This window comes from Panthera tigris, chromosome B1, assembly GCF_018350195.1.
Source record: "Panthera tigris isolate Pti1 chromosome B1, P.tigris_Pti1_mat1.1, whole genome shotgun sequence".
NCBI classification, from domain to species: domain Eukaryota; kingdom Metazoa; phylum Chordata; class Mammalia; order Carnivora; family Felidae; genus Panthera; species Panthera tigris.
This window is the reverse complement of record NC_056663.1, coordinates 116,051,937-116,066,775: the sequence shown is the minus strand read 5'-3', so window position 1 is coordinate 116,066,775 and position 14,839 is coordinate 116,051,937. Positions and strand designations below refer to the sequence as shown.

At 39.1% G+C, this 14,839-nt stretch overlaps 1 protein-coding gene across 4 annotated transcripts in view; it reads left to right on the top strand.

Moving 5' to 3' along the window:
• Positions 1–14,839, top strand: part of NPNT (nephronectin) — an 82,519-nt gene that overhangs the window by 49,263 nt on the left and 18,417 nt on the right. For all 4 annotated transcript variants that reach the window (XM_042984086.1, XM_042984083.1, XM_042984084.1 and 1 more), the window contains one exon: positions 235–612. In XM_042984086.1, the coding sequence (XP_042840020.1) occupies positions 235–612 (378 nt within the window). The remainder of the gene's footprint in view (positions 1–234; positions 613–14,839) is intronic.

The window sequence follows — 14,839 nt, the reverse complement described above, 5'->3', positions numbered from 1 at the left end:
ACCACACATGTGAGAGAAGCGGGGGGAGGGGCAGAGAGCGAGAATCCCAAGCAGGCTCTGCTCTGTCAGTTCAGAGCCCGACATGGGGCTTGAACTCACAAAGTGTGCGATCATGACTTGAGTTGAAATGAAGAGTCAGACGTTTAAGCAACTGAGCCACCCAGGTGCCCCTCCACAACTAAGCTTTTAGAGAGAGATGGTCACACACTAATTTAAATTCTTTGACTCTTTCAGATATTCCAAAAGTCATGATTGAGCCATCAGGTCCAATTCATGTACCAAAGGGAAATGGTACTATTTCAAAGGGTGATGGAGGACACAGTAATTGGATTCCTGATGTTGGAAGTACTAGGTGGCCTCTGAAGACACCATATATTCCTCCTGCTACCAACAGGCCCACTTTTAAGCCAACAATAAGACCTACACCAGAGCCAACACCTCAGCCAACCCCACCGCCATCCATAGAATTCGGAACATCACCAATAACAACCCCAGAAAGACCAAGCACCAGACTAACAACTGTGCTGCCAGTTGCCACTACCTCTCCAAGATGGATTACAGTTGACAACAGGATACAGACAGATCCTCAGAAGCCCAGAGGAGATGTGTTCAGTAAGTCATATAAATGATAGCACGTTTTGGGTTTTTTTCCAGTTTTATTGAACTATAATTGACATACAGTGCTATATAAGTTTAAGGAATACAGTGTAATGGCTTGACTTACATAGATCGTGAAATGATTACCACAGTAAGTTTAGTTAACATCCCTCATCTCATATAGGTACATAAGAAAAAAATTTTTCTGTGACGAGAACTCTTAGGATTTATTTTCATAACAACTTTCATATAAATCCAATAGCAGTGTTAACTGTAGTCATAACATTGTACATTATATCCCTCGTACTTATTGATCTTATAACTGGAGGTTTGTACCTTTTGACCACTTTCCTCCAGTTCTTCCCCCCCTACCCACCACACCTGGTAACCACAAATCTGATCATTTTTTGTAAGTTTTTTTTTTTTAAGATTCTAAGTATAATATGTGAGGTCATATAGTATTTGTCTTTCTCTGACTTACTTGATTTAGCATAATGCCTCAAGGTGCATCCATATGGTCTCACATGGCAAGATTTTCTCATTTTTTAAAGGCTGAATTGTATATATATTCCATTGTGTATATATACCACACCTTCTTTATCCATCCATCCATTGATAGACACTGAGGTTGTTTCCATGTTGTGGCTATTGCAAATAATGCTGCTGTGAACATGGGGGTGGAGATATCTCTTTGACATGGTGTTTTCATTTTCTTTGGATAAATACCCAGAAGTGGAATTGCTGGATCATATGGTAACTCTAGTTTTAATTTTTTGAGGAACCTCCGTACTGTTTTCCATGGGGGCTGCACCAATTTACATTCCCACCAACAGTGCCCCAAGGGCTCTCTTTTCTCCACCTCTTTGCCAGCATTTGTTATCTCTTGTCTTTTTTGATGGTGGCCATTCTAACAGGCACAAGGTGGTATCTCATGGAGGTTTTAAGTTGCATTCCCCTGATAATTACGGACATTGAACCTCTTTTCTTTTGGCATTGCCCATGTGTGTGTCCTTTTTGGAAAAATGTCTATTCACAACCTATGCCCATTTTTATTTGGATCATTTGGGTTTTTTTCCTGTTGAGTTGTATGAGTTCCCTGTATATTTTAGATATTAACCCCTTACCAGATACATTGTTTGCAAGTATTTTTCTCCAGTCTGTAGTTTGTCTTCACTTTGTTGATGGTCTTTTTTTGCTGTGCAGAAGCTTTTCAATTTGATGTAGTCCCACTTGTTTTTTATTTTATTGCTTGTGCTTTAGGTTGTCATATCCAATAAAATCATTGCCAAGACCCATGTCAAGGAACTTTTTCCTATGTTTTCTTCTAAGAGTTTCATAGTTTCAGGCCTTAAATTCAAGTATTTAATCAATTTTGAGTGAATTTGTGTGTGTTGTATAAGATAAGGGTCCAATTTCATTCTTTTGCATGTGAATATCCAATTTTCCCAGCACCATTTGTCGAAAAGACTCTTTTCTCCATTGAGTATTCTTGGTTCCCTTGTCAAATATTAGTTGACCACATATGCTTCAGTTTAGTCCTGCACTGTTGATTTTGTTCTATTGGTCTGTGCATCTGTTTTTATGCCAACACCACACTGTTTTGATGACTGCAGCTTTATAGTATAGCTTGAAATCAGGCAGAGTGATGCCTCCTGCTTTGTTCTTCTTTCTCGGGATTGCTTTGGCTACTCAGGGGCTTTTGTATTAAGCACATTTTTAATCAGTCCTTTATAATGACATTTCAATCATAGGCCATGCCTTGAATAAGAATGAAACTTATAAAAAGAATTAGCTGTACAAAATGTAAGTCATGTGTCCTTATTGTTAAATGTTATAAAGAACTGTACAAAAAGCAATCAGCTGGGTAACTAACAATGTGTGTAGCAATGAAGGGAATATCATGAAGTCATGTAGTGGGTCATAGCTCGTATCCAGTGTGAGAACTCTCCTAACATGTTCAGATCTCCTCAAAAACTCTGAGATGGGAAGCTTGCTATATCAGTGCTATTTAACTTTTAATCTAATCGTTCATTTAATCAGTGAACATTTTTGAGTGTGTTTTAGAATCCCAGGCCCTGTATTAGGCATTGGATTTACAAAGATAAAACAGAAAATGTATAATCTTGTTGGGAAAAGATCGTCACCCTGAGGATAACTGGGGTAGTGTGTTGGTGAGAGAGATTTGTGTAGCACTTTATGGAAATAGAAGGGGCGCCTAATCAAGTATTGACTGAGGGCGTGTTTGGGGTGAGGAGGGCTTCCTGAGGGAAAAGGGGCAAAGAGCATGAGAAAAGGGAGGCACTGCAGTTCATGTAGACAGCACACCAAAGGCACAGGAGTAGGAAGCAGCCTAGCATAGGCAATAAAGTGCCAGTAAACCAGAGGGTTGGGTCAAGGATTGAGGAGAAAACCGGACAGCTACCCCTTCTGTTCGCTGTGACCGGTGGTTGGATCTGGAATCTTTCTCCCAGATTTTCAGGGGTAAGTGGGTAAAGGATGGTGTCACCCATGAAGATAGAGGCTACAGGTAAAGCCACAAGTTCTGAAGAAGGAAGAGGTTGCCTTATGACCAGACCAAAATGTGCAGTTTTACCACTTGGAAATATTCACCCTGTATTTATCCATTTGTCACGTTTCACTGTGCTTATTCTTAGCCACCTTTGTGTTCACTCCTCCTGTCTCCTCTTCTCCTCTCCCGGTACTAGTTTCTTCTTTTCCTTTTCCCATTCCTCCGTGATGGAACCAGACCTTGCTCCCTTATAGTGAATACTTTTGCAGTTGTTTACCAGGTGAAAAGAATACTGGCATTCATGATCTTTTTAAAAGAGAAGACATTTCTCTTTGCTTGTGTGTGACTCTCAAATTTTCCTTCTAGGTCATTGTCCATTTAAAGAGAGATTGAAATTCTCTAATTCTGATGTAGTTGTAATTGTGTGTGTTTTGGGCAATAAATATAATTTTTAGAGGAATCAGATGGTAGATCTACTAATATGCACATCTTTTACTTGAAAATAATATATTTGTAATTTTTCTACTCTTTCCCTTTCTCTCGCCCTCCTTTCCTCTTTGTCTCTGCAGTGTCTCTCTCTATTTTACTCCTCTACATTGTTTTGTTTTCATCTCTTTGAGATCATACAGTGGGATCTTTATTCGTGGGTGCTTGAAGTACATATAGTACTTCTATTATTCTGTTGCCTTAACGTAGGGTCGTAAAAACTTGGCTACGTAATATAAAAAGACACCGTAATAACATAGATCTCAACATCTTTCTGAGCCTTTAATTTTTTCTCTTTTTAAAAAGTATGTCTTTCCATTATTCCTCTCTGTATCAACACACATGTGAATTAAAAATAAGCAATCCAATTGAGTTCACCAATCGAATTTAGCAGGATAAAACTGGGGAGACATGGGTTCTGATGATGTTTGAGAGCACTCGTTCTAAGAGAGTGTGGTCTTAAAGACATGCCCTGGAAAAGAATTACTTTGATCGGATGCCAAGGTGGTTGCATTCCACAGATAGCATTGCTGCCTCTAGACACTATTGCCCCAAATTAGATTTCACCCTCATTTCATCTTCAGCTATAGCTGCTGGTTACCGTTAGCACGTAGGAGGGTATTTTGGACACTTCTTAATTTGCTCTCTTGTGATTATAGCATATTTTCTGAAAAAGGGGAGGATTCTAAGTTTTTAACTCAGGGCAAACAACTAGTGTTTATTCACTGTGAAAACAGAAAGGAACCTTAGCACTGTTTAGTTCAACACCATCTCTTTGTTGAATATTTTCTTTACATCTGGCAAAATAATTTCTTGAAACCATCCTTATTCTCTCCACGGATCTGAGAATAGAATTTGGCTCTTCTCATTTCATAAATTGTCAGGTGATATTATTTACAACTGCTGTTAGGCAATCTCCAAACAGCCCTATACTTCAATTGTATTTTTCTTTACATTGAAAGATATATATTTGTTTAATGGAAAAGGTTGTTTAACAGAGCTTTTCTTTATTCTGTGTGTGTGTGTGTGTGTGTGTGTCTTTTCTTCCCGAGAAAAGACTAAAGATATTTTAAAAGGAAATCAAGGAAAAAAAATTATAATGCAAATACATCTGTAGCCCACCTTTTCCCCCAACTCTAGATTTGTATATCCACCTGCCCAACCTTTCCAGTTGGACAGAGATACATGTGTCAAATTCTGCACATCTACTTGTTTCTGATTGTCAGCCCAAATACATTCTACCCATGGTCTTTCTCATTCGGGAGATATCACCTCCATCCTACTAGTTGCTAAGACCAAAGAACTTAGAATCATCTTAAATTACTCTTTGTATACCCACATTCAATCTGTATGGTAATGCTGTTAGCCTTACCTTCAAATGCTATCTAAAGTGGGACCACCTCTCACCATCTCCAGCACGGCCACCCTGACCCAAGCCATTCTTCCCCTGGAGTACAGGTCTGAATTCCTTCATCTAGATGATTTGTGGGATACAAATTTTTTTACATTTTAGAGAAGTAATAAGGTACATATGTATACCAAGGCAGGTGAATGTTTCTACAGTGAAACATAGGAATATTTACACTAGTTTGGCTACCAAAGACAGTTTGCTTAAGTGTAGGTTACTTTTGCCACCTGATGAGTTACAGAAACAGTCTGTGGATTTCAGCTTTATGGGTGAGAAAACATGGACCTACACCACCGGAGCCTTTCAACAGGTCTCCTTGCTTCTACCCTGGTCCCTCCATGGTCTCTTCTCAACCCAGCACCTAGAGGGATCTTTTATCTTTATTTTTTTTAATGTTTATTTATTTTTGAGAGAGAGAGAAAGAGAAAGAGAATATGAGTAGGGAAAGGGCAGAGAGAGTAGGAGACAGAGGATCCAAAGCAGGCTCTGTGCTGACAGCAGAGAGCCCTATACAGGGCTCAGACTTAACAAACCACACGATCATGACCTGAACCGCTTAACTGAATGAGCCACCCTTGGTACCTTGCTAGAGGGATCTTTTAAAATATAAATGATGCGGCTCCTGGATGGCTCAGTCTGTTAAGCAGTTAAGCATCCAACTTTGGCTCAGGTCATGATCTCACAGTCTGTGAGTTCAAGCCCTGCATTGGGATCTGAACTCACAGCTCAGAGCCTGGAGCCTGCTTTGGATTCTGTGTTTTCCTCTCTCTCTGTCCCTACCCCACTCATGTTCTCTCTCTCTCTCTCTCTCTCTCTCTCTCTGTCTCTCAAAAATAAATAAACATTTAAAAAATTTAAATATAAATGAGATGTCATTCAAAGCTCTGCATCAGCAAGCAATTCGTTCCATAAGACCAAAAGCCCTCCCAGTGTGTCACAGAGTCCTAGAGGCTCTCATCTCCTCAACTGTGCCCTCATTGACTCCACTTGTGCCTCCTCACTGATCCTCAGACTGGAGAACTTTTGCTGCAACCAATCCCTCTCCCTAGAACACTCTTCCCCTAGCTCTCAGCTTGGCTTGCTTTCTCACCTCTTCACGCAGGTATCAGCTTATCAGTGAGGCCACCCTGACCCCTGTATTCAATTGTGACCTCTACCAACCACCACCAGCACAGCTTTCTACTGTTTTTCTCTTTTTAGTAGCATTTATCACCTTCTACTATACCGTATTATTTACTTATTTATCATGTCTATTGTATCTCCCTACTAGAATACAAACTTTTTGAGGACAGGGATCTTTGTCTGTTTTGTTCATTGGTGTATCTCAAGAACCTAGAATGATGCCTGGCACATAATTGATACTTGAACACCATTTGTGGAACAAAGGAATGAATTGATCACTGATAGCATTTTAACATAAAATAATCATTGTGCGTTATCCATACAAAAGCTAGTTTAGTGTAACAACACGTTTAATCTGTATTTATGAATTAAAACATTGTTTCTTTCCTTTCTCTCTCTCTCTCTCTCTCTCTCTCTTTTTTTTTTTTTTTTTTACCGTGGTGCTTCCACCATTTTCCCCTCTCTTTCTTCCCTCCCTTCATCCTTTCATTTTAGAGATTGGTATTCCATTCAGTGGAATATTAAACCTGAAAATTGAATGTTAATGAGAAGAAAGATGATGTTGGTTTAGAGCTAATGACTCAAAGCCTACATTTCCTAGCTTCTGAGACTTGCTCAAATAATTTTTGCTTTATAACTTTATTATTTGAAAGTTGGCCTGTGAGAAGGCACACACATTTTTTAAAAACAACATTTCTTGTAGATATAAACAAAATACTGTTGAAGTTGGAATTTTTGTCCTGTTACTACTCCTAGAAAGAAAGAGGTTCAAAACAGAAAAAGAAAAATTTTAACTTCAAATAAGCAATCGGGATGGAAGAATTATAATATAGCCATTTCACATTTTAATTTGGGGCCTAAAATCTTTCATCTAGATGAATATCAGTTAATTACTCAAGAGTGATATCCTTAGGAGGCTTAAAACAAATCATCCCCCTTACATTCAAAATCTCTAATGGTAACTAAAGTCTCTCACAGTAACCCGCCTTACTGTTGGGATATTCTCTCTTTAATATAAATTCTTGAAATTACAGTTCACACCACTTCAGTATTGTCAGGTAATTATGGCTGATGGACACAGCTGGTCAATGTCTCCAGACCCCATACTCCATGTATTAAAAGAACACGCTCAGGAAATTACTCAGCTGTTTCTTTTTTGGGCTCAGTAATTTCTGTTTCATACACCTTTTCTTAGAAATATTGTTTTTCAACCCACTTTTAGTCTTTTTGGGTTGCCCTTTGAACCTTCTTTCTCAAATCTGTCTCAAACTATGGGGTCCAAAGATAGTCAGATATGACCCAATATTGATTGCAAGGAGAGTTTCTTTAACCATATTTTTCTAATCTAAATCATTTCCCTCTGTTGCCAAGTATGTTGTCATGCAGATTATGGGCAGCTGTTTTATCCCCAGATGTTTTATCCCTCAAAAATAGTCACACAATGCCTGGTACATAGTAGGCACTCAAAAATATTTATTGAGTGGAATGAAATAAAATTTTATGCTGTAGTCAACTTTTTTCAATCTGTGTTATTCTTCAAATGCTTGAACTAGCTAAATTTAACTTGTTGGTTCTGATAGTTTGTCTCCAGATCATCAAAGTTGATTTCAGATTATGGTTTCTCTGTTACCCTGATACACCTTACTATAGTCATTGAAAATAAACATTGTCTAGAAAACTCTAATATACCTCTTTTTGAGTATGATGTAGGGAAATAGTGAAAAGGCATTGATTGAAGGGAAATAGGAAAACAAGATTGAGATGTGAAATTGAGGAGTTTTTAACTGCTGCTAAGGAGAATATACATTGAATCAGAAGATCTGATTTCAATTCTTACCTCTATTATTTATGAGTTAGACACCTTTGGACAAATTACTGTACATTATCTCTCATCTGCATAGTTTCTGAGACCACTGGGTTTATCTTTGACTCTGGAAGAGCCTGGTGGAGGTTAGGGGGAGGGTTGGGGAGACTGTAAGATTCTGGGCAGACTGAGAGCAAGAAAAGCAGATTTAATTGGTGGGACACCTGTTTGGACCCAGAGATATGCTGCAGGGAATTGCTAGAAAGTTGGAGACCTAGACCAAAGACAAAAATCTGGTATCAGAGCAGGTAGGAGCTACCCCAAAGCAAAAAATAAATAAATAAAATAAATAAAAACTCTATGTAGAACCTGAAGTAAAGGAACTTAGGGGGAAATGCATTCTAGTCTAGTAATACAATGAATTATTATGCAACAGTGTTTTTTTTTTTTTGAGAAATATTTAATGCCTTGGGAAAATACTGATGTTATAAAAAGCTTAAGTGAAAAGAATATACAGAAGTGTACATATCATTTGACCCCAATTAGGTATAAAATACATGTCTGCATATGTCTGGATGAATATAAAAGTTTGGAAGAAAAACAAATTAGTAATTGTGAATCTATCCAGTTTATGATATTTGGGGTAACTTTCCTTGTCTTTTTAAAAATATTTTAACAATTATACATATATACATGTATGTATACATATGTATGCATACATACATATGTATACATACATGTATATATATATATACACACACATACACACACATATATGAGTATATGAATGAGTGTGTGCACACTCCTGCCTGGGAGGATGAGAGGAAGAGGGAGAGAGAGAGAATTTTAAGCAGGCTCAAGCCCATCGGGAGCCTGGGGTGGGGGTTGGGAGCCTCTGTCTCCTGAGTGGTAAGATCATGACCTGAGCCAAAATCAAGAGTGGGACTCTTAACCAGCTGAGCCACCCAGACACCCTTTCCATGTCTTTTTGTTGTCCTTAGTGATGTTTCATCGTCCCATTCCCACTGCTGTTGGTCGCTGTAATGTATTCCCAGAGTGATTCCTTCAGAGAGGTGTCAGTGGTCATAGAATCCACTCTCCCCAGCAAGAGAGTGAGTTGTGTGTTTTGGAAAAATACCCCATGGGATTCTCATTTTCAATCATATAATTTTATTTGGAACATCCTGGTTTTTAAAGATGCATTAAACATTTTATTCTATTTTTAACCTTTCAGAATTGTCTTTATAATTGAGTGTGTCAGATATGTCCAGTTTTAGCTAGAAAGCTCGGATTACCACAAGGAATATAATACCAGTTGGACCAGGAGCAAATTTTTTTTTCAAAGTGTTGTCAGAAGCTCCTTGGAACCGGAGTAACCTAGGGTGCTTATTTAAGATGTAGATTCCTAATCCTCACCACACATTTGCTAAATCAGACTTTCTAAGGAAGTACTTCTCTGTCCTCAATGTGTATATAAGTCACATGGAACTTGGTTAAAGTGAAAACTTGGATTTATTTGGTCTAGGGGAGGACCTGAGATTCTGCATTTTTAACAAGTTTGCAGGTAATGCTGTTGATCTGCTGACCACACTGAATAACAGGGCTCTCTAAGTCTTAATGGGAGCTCCAGCCCGTGGAACCAAGACAGAATTAGCCAGATGTGGAATGTTTCAAATATAGCAATTGTGCCTAAAATGTAGCATGTAGCATCTGGGCCACATAAAGAGGGAAAATGTCACAGAATAAAGATTACAGAATATAATGTAATGTGTATCAGTTGCTCTTATGAGTGGCCTTATCAGAGAGCCAGACTCATTGTTTCTGTGTTATCCTAGACCATGAGAATGTGTTGAAATTCCAAGTACCATGCAGTAAGATGAAAATTGTTTCCATTTTCTTGATTGCTGCTTTGCTGCCTGCTGTGTACCATTTCCTTCTCTTCCTTCTGTGGGTTTTTACAGAGTCTGTGGCTGGTGCCATCACATTGTTCTTAGTTATGAAAATAGGATCTCTCTTCTTATTCTATGTGGTAATGAGTAAAAAGATTGTTTCTGCTGAGGGGCGAAAAGGTCTTCAAACTAGTTTGCTGTCTGGTAAACAGCAAGGCCCACAGAGACCCTGAGAAGATGCCTGACATCTCCCTGAGGATTGAATTTCTGCTAGTGTTTTGAAGGAATGAGTTGTCACTGCTTACTGGTCAGGATTTGGGGCTGTGAATTCTGAAAGTTTTCAAGATTTTTGATTTATATTTTAATTTGATTTTATGGTGGCTGGTAAAGAAGAAATAGTTCTCTCTGGAAGGGACAAAATGAATTCTTGGTGAACGTGACCAAAGTCAGAAATCAAAAAATGCTAAGTTGTATACACAGTTGTCTGTAGTGTTGTAATGAAAAGTATTGTGTTCAGCCACTCTGTGATTTGGGGCATATCACTAAATCTTCCCATGTCTTTGTTTCCTCACCTACAAATGGGGACAATAATAGTATCTACCTCATTGAGCTGTTGAGAAAATTAGATGACAGGTTGCATGTAAAACTCTTAACCATAGTGCTTGGCATATAATAAGAACTCAATACATAATTGCTCTTACTACTTCTGTTGATGTTGTTAAATTCAGTTATATGATAATAATACCATATACTTAATTCATAAGAATACAGCCCTATTTTCTGTTCCAGTTCTGAGTCTGTATTTTTCTGAAGCCTTTTATTATGGTTCGTTATAATTTTAATACTATTTTTGGCTAACTGGATCATTTTGAACCAAATTGGCTTGCAAGTGAGAGCTATTAGGTGAGTAGAGAAAATACAAAAGGAAAGCTGCTACTTTGCATATCCTTTACTTTTTACCAAGTAATTGGAATATCCTGTTTCATTTAGGTGTTGATAGTGACCAGGTGAACAGTTGTGATGTCAAAAGAGAGACAGGATCCCGTCGACTTCCTACCTGTGCATATAGTGACAACAGCCTTTTGAGAGATGAGTCTGTCTGGGTGGGAAACAGGTGTCGTGTCTGATACATACCAAAAATAAAAGCTTTTTTTTTTTCCTCTAAAGTGATTTCTTTGGCCTGAGGGTATTGACACTTGTCCCGCAGAGCAGGTGGGATTCTGCACCTCCCTGGGTGTTCGTGCTGTGCTCAGTGCCAGCAGCCCTATCGGGTAGTCTGCTCACCCACCGCGTAACCTGATCAACCACCGGGTGGTCTTCTCACTCATTGGGTGGCCTGCTCACCCACCGCTGGGTCTGTTCACTGCCTGCTCTGGAGTGTTCCTGACAGGGCTACGCTTTATGGCTTCCTTGGCTCAGAAGAGGGAAAGAGAACAGAACCTGTCATGCTTTCTCTTGCTCTGGAAAAGTTGTGTTATCATCCTTGTGGTCATACTTAGAAAAGAACCATCTTTTAGATACTCTGTTCTCCCTGGATTGCACCAGGCAGTGCTTTGAGGTGTTCTGAAACTGTTAAAGGAGAAATAGGTGAGGCATGTAAATTGGGCTCCTTGCTGAATGCTGTCACTGTGTCCATGTTCCACCTTTCATGAGAGATTTAATTTTTCCCAATTCTGCTCTTTACTCTCATCCCAAAGGGCTGTCTTTTGAACATTTTAGATTCTTCCTATGGATGAAAGCTTTGGCAGACAAGGGCTTATTTCTGTGAATCCCAGAAACTCTTTTCTTTTTGCTAGTGATCAGTTATATGGCTAAGAATTTTCTCTAAAGTGGTTAAGGAAATTTCAGAAACTCCTTTCCAGTCCTTTTATTTGCTTCTTTCTGGTTATTTAAAGCTATAATGTATGTTCTTCATCTGGAGAGGGAAAGAAAGGGGGCGGGCAGGGGGGAGAGAGGCAGGAGACTGCCTCATAAAACCCCCGTCACTCATCTCCACTCTGTAGTCTCTAAAAATCCCCTAGGTTTTGCCTCCAGAACGAGACTTCAGAATATTAGGAGAGTGAGGCTCCTGGGGGGCTCAATAGTTTAAGCATCCGACTTCAGCTCAGGCCATGATCTCACGGTTCCTGAGTTCGAGCCGCGTGTCAAGCTCTGTGCTGACAGCTCAGAGTCTGGAGCCTGTTTCGGATTCTGTATGTCGTCTCTCTCTGCCCCTGTCCTAGTCACACTCTGTTTCTCACTATCTCAAAAATAAATAAACTTTAAAAACGAAAAAGAATATTAGGAAAGTTACAGATGTACCATTGTCTTCCAATGAACCAAACCTGTCACCACAGAAAGAATTTAAGACCGTGTTATCTTCAATCTTTTTGTCCCGCAATAAATGCCAGAACTGGCCTGGGTAATGTCATGGTAGCCACCATTATACAGAAATGGAATTTGCAAACCTACCTTTAATAAATAGTGCTTACATTTTGCTATAGTTCACTCTTTGGAAGAAGTCTGGCAGTGGGAGGTGTGTATGATAATATTTACATTTACTTCACTGTGTTTACTTTTCATTTTTTGGGGGGGAGTAACAGTATACTTGACTATTTGGGAAACCTCATTTATGAGTGCAAGTTACACATTAATGTCATATTCCTTGGGAAAATATATTTAATAGAAAGTGCTGGGCCAAAGTATCTTTTAAGAGATTTCCTGCTTTTTTGTGTGGCCGATTCTTCTCATGGGCTCCTGGGCTCTCCAGACATTGTGAAAGAGTACTAGGTCGCTGGGCACAACCCAGCCACATATTTATCCAGCTGTCTGTGTGCTTCACTACCTGCACACCCCCTTTGTTTCAGTTCATGCCGACGACTGTAAGAAGCACCGAGCAAGTGATATTTTTTGGTGAATAAAACATTGGTCAATGGAAGGGAAAAATTTAGGAAATGAGTCTTTTACAGAATATATGAACATTCTTGGGGTGCCTGGGTGGCCCAGTTGGTTAAGTGGCCAACTTCGGCTCAGTTCATGATTTCATGGTTCGTGGGTTTGAGCCCTATGTCGGGCTCTCTGCTGACAACTCAGAGCCTGGAGCCTCCTTCAGATTCTGTGTCTCCCTCTCTGCCCCCCTCCCCCACCTCCCTCCCTCCCTCCCTCCCTCCCTCCCTCTCTCTTTCCCTCTCTCTCTCTCAAATATAAATTAAAACATTAAAAAAAATTTTAAAAAAGGATTTCTGTTATGGAAGAAAAAAAGTACCTAAAACATTGAAAGAAAAGAGAATTCTGTGAGAGCACATATACAGACCCCTACCCCATAGCAACTACATGTCTGTTACTTGTATTTTGATTGCTCAAAGAGGACTTTCAATAGAGTCTTGGTACCTATATTAAATGTGAGGCTATGAAATTGAAATATATCTGTGAATTTAAACATGTTCTTTGATTCAAGAGAATTATTTTAATCAGGGAAGAAAATGTTAATTAAAATAAATGATAAATAACCTTGCCTAAAAATAAAAGTATAACCAGGATAGACACTTATACATGATTTTTCTAATTATTTTTCCCTGCTTTGTATTTTAGCTAATAGTCGATCTAAATATGTAATATATTTTATAAAAACAAATACGTATCTGATACTTTCTAGTTGAACCATTAATTTTTAGAATTAAAATGGTATAATTTTAGAGATTAGAAAAAGGATAGGAGAAATGCTAACAATACAATTCTGCTACCCTCTGTCCATCCATCCTCCATCTATTCTATGCACTCTTTAACGTAATCAGTCAAGAAACGCAACCCGCTGAGTACAAGACACTGGGCTAAGAACTTGTTGTAAAGCAATGAGCATACTCTTGCCCTCATGGGATCTACATCCTGGAGGTGAAGACAGACATCTAACAGTTTCCCCAGGTACTGAATGCTTTAAAGGAGAATCGAGGAAGCTGTGTGAGGACGTGGGGCTGGCTAAGCTCTCCTGGGAAGGACAGATGGGTGAAAATCTCTTGAGGTGTGATGCTCGCACTGTGACACACAGGATGCATTACTGTGAGCGAGTGCACCAGGGAGTGAAAGGGTGTGGAACTAAAACATCCTTCTAGTTCTAGAACTCACAGGTAGGAAAGCAGGGTGTGGGAGGAAGGGCACCAAATGCAGCTAGAGATGCAGTGCCTTTTAAAGCCCTGTAAAAATTTCGGACCTTATTCTGGTGGAAGCTGGAAGCCTTTGGAAGATTTCAGATCAGGTACACCATTCTGGCTGTAGCATGGAGAATGAGTGGGAGGGACGTGAAAGTGGACGTGAGAAAGCAAATATGATCAAAATGAACATAAACTAAAGAATGTTCATACAACTCTTTTTTAAAATTTTTTTTAATGTTTATTTATTTTTGAGAGAGAAAGACAGCATGAGCAGGGGAGGGACAGAGAGAGGGAGACACAGAATCTGAAGCAGGCTCCAGGCTCCGAGCTGTCAGCACAGAGCCCACCGCGGAGCTTGAACCTACAAACCCTGAAATCATGACCTGAGCTGAAGTCGGATGCTTAACCTACTGAGCCACCCAGGTGCCCCCAGAAATCATTTCTTTTTATAAACAATTCTTACATACAATTACAAAAGACAAAGCAAACCAAATGGGAAAATACCATTTTCATTTCCAGCACTCATATTACCATTATTATTACCTTTTTATTAACTGAGGTATAATTGACCTACTTCCTTATATTAGTTTCAGGTGTACAACACAATGAGTAGATACTTGAATGCGTGTTGAAATGATGACCACTATAAATCTAGTTAGCACCCATCATAATACTTTATTACAGAGTCTTTTCTTGTGATGAGAACTTTTAAGATTTTCTCTGTTAGCAACTTTCAGATATGCAGTGCAGTGTTTTTAATTGTAGTCACCATGCTTTACATTACATCTCAAGAGTTACTTATTTTATAACTGGACATTTATAACTTTGGAGCTCTTTCACCCATTCACCTGTTTTTGGCAACCACCAATCCGTCCAATCCGTTGTCTGTATCTATGA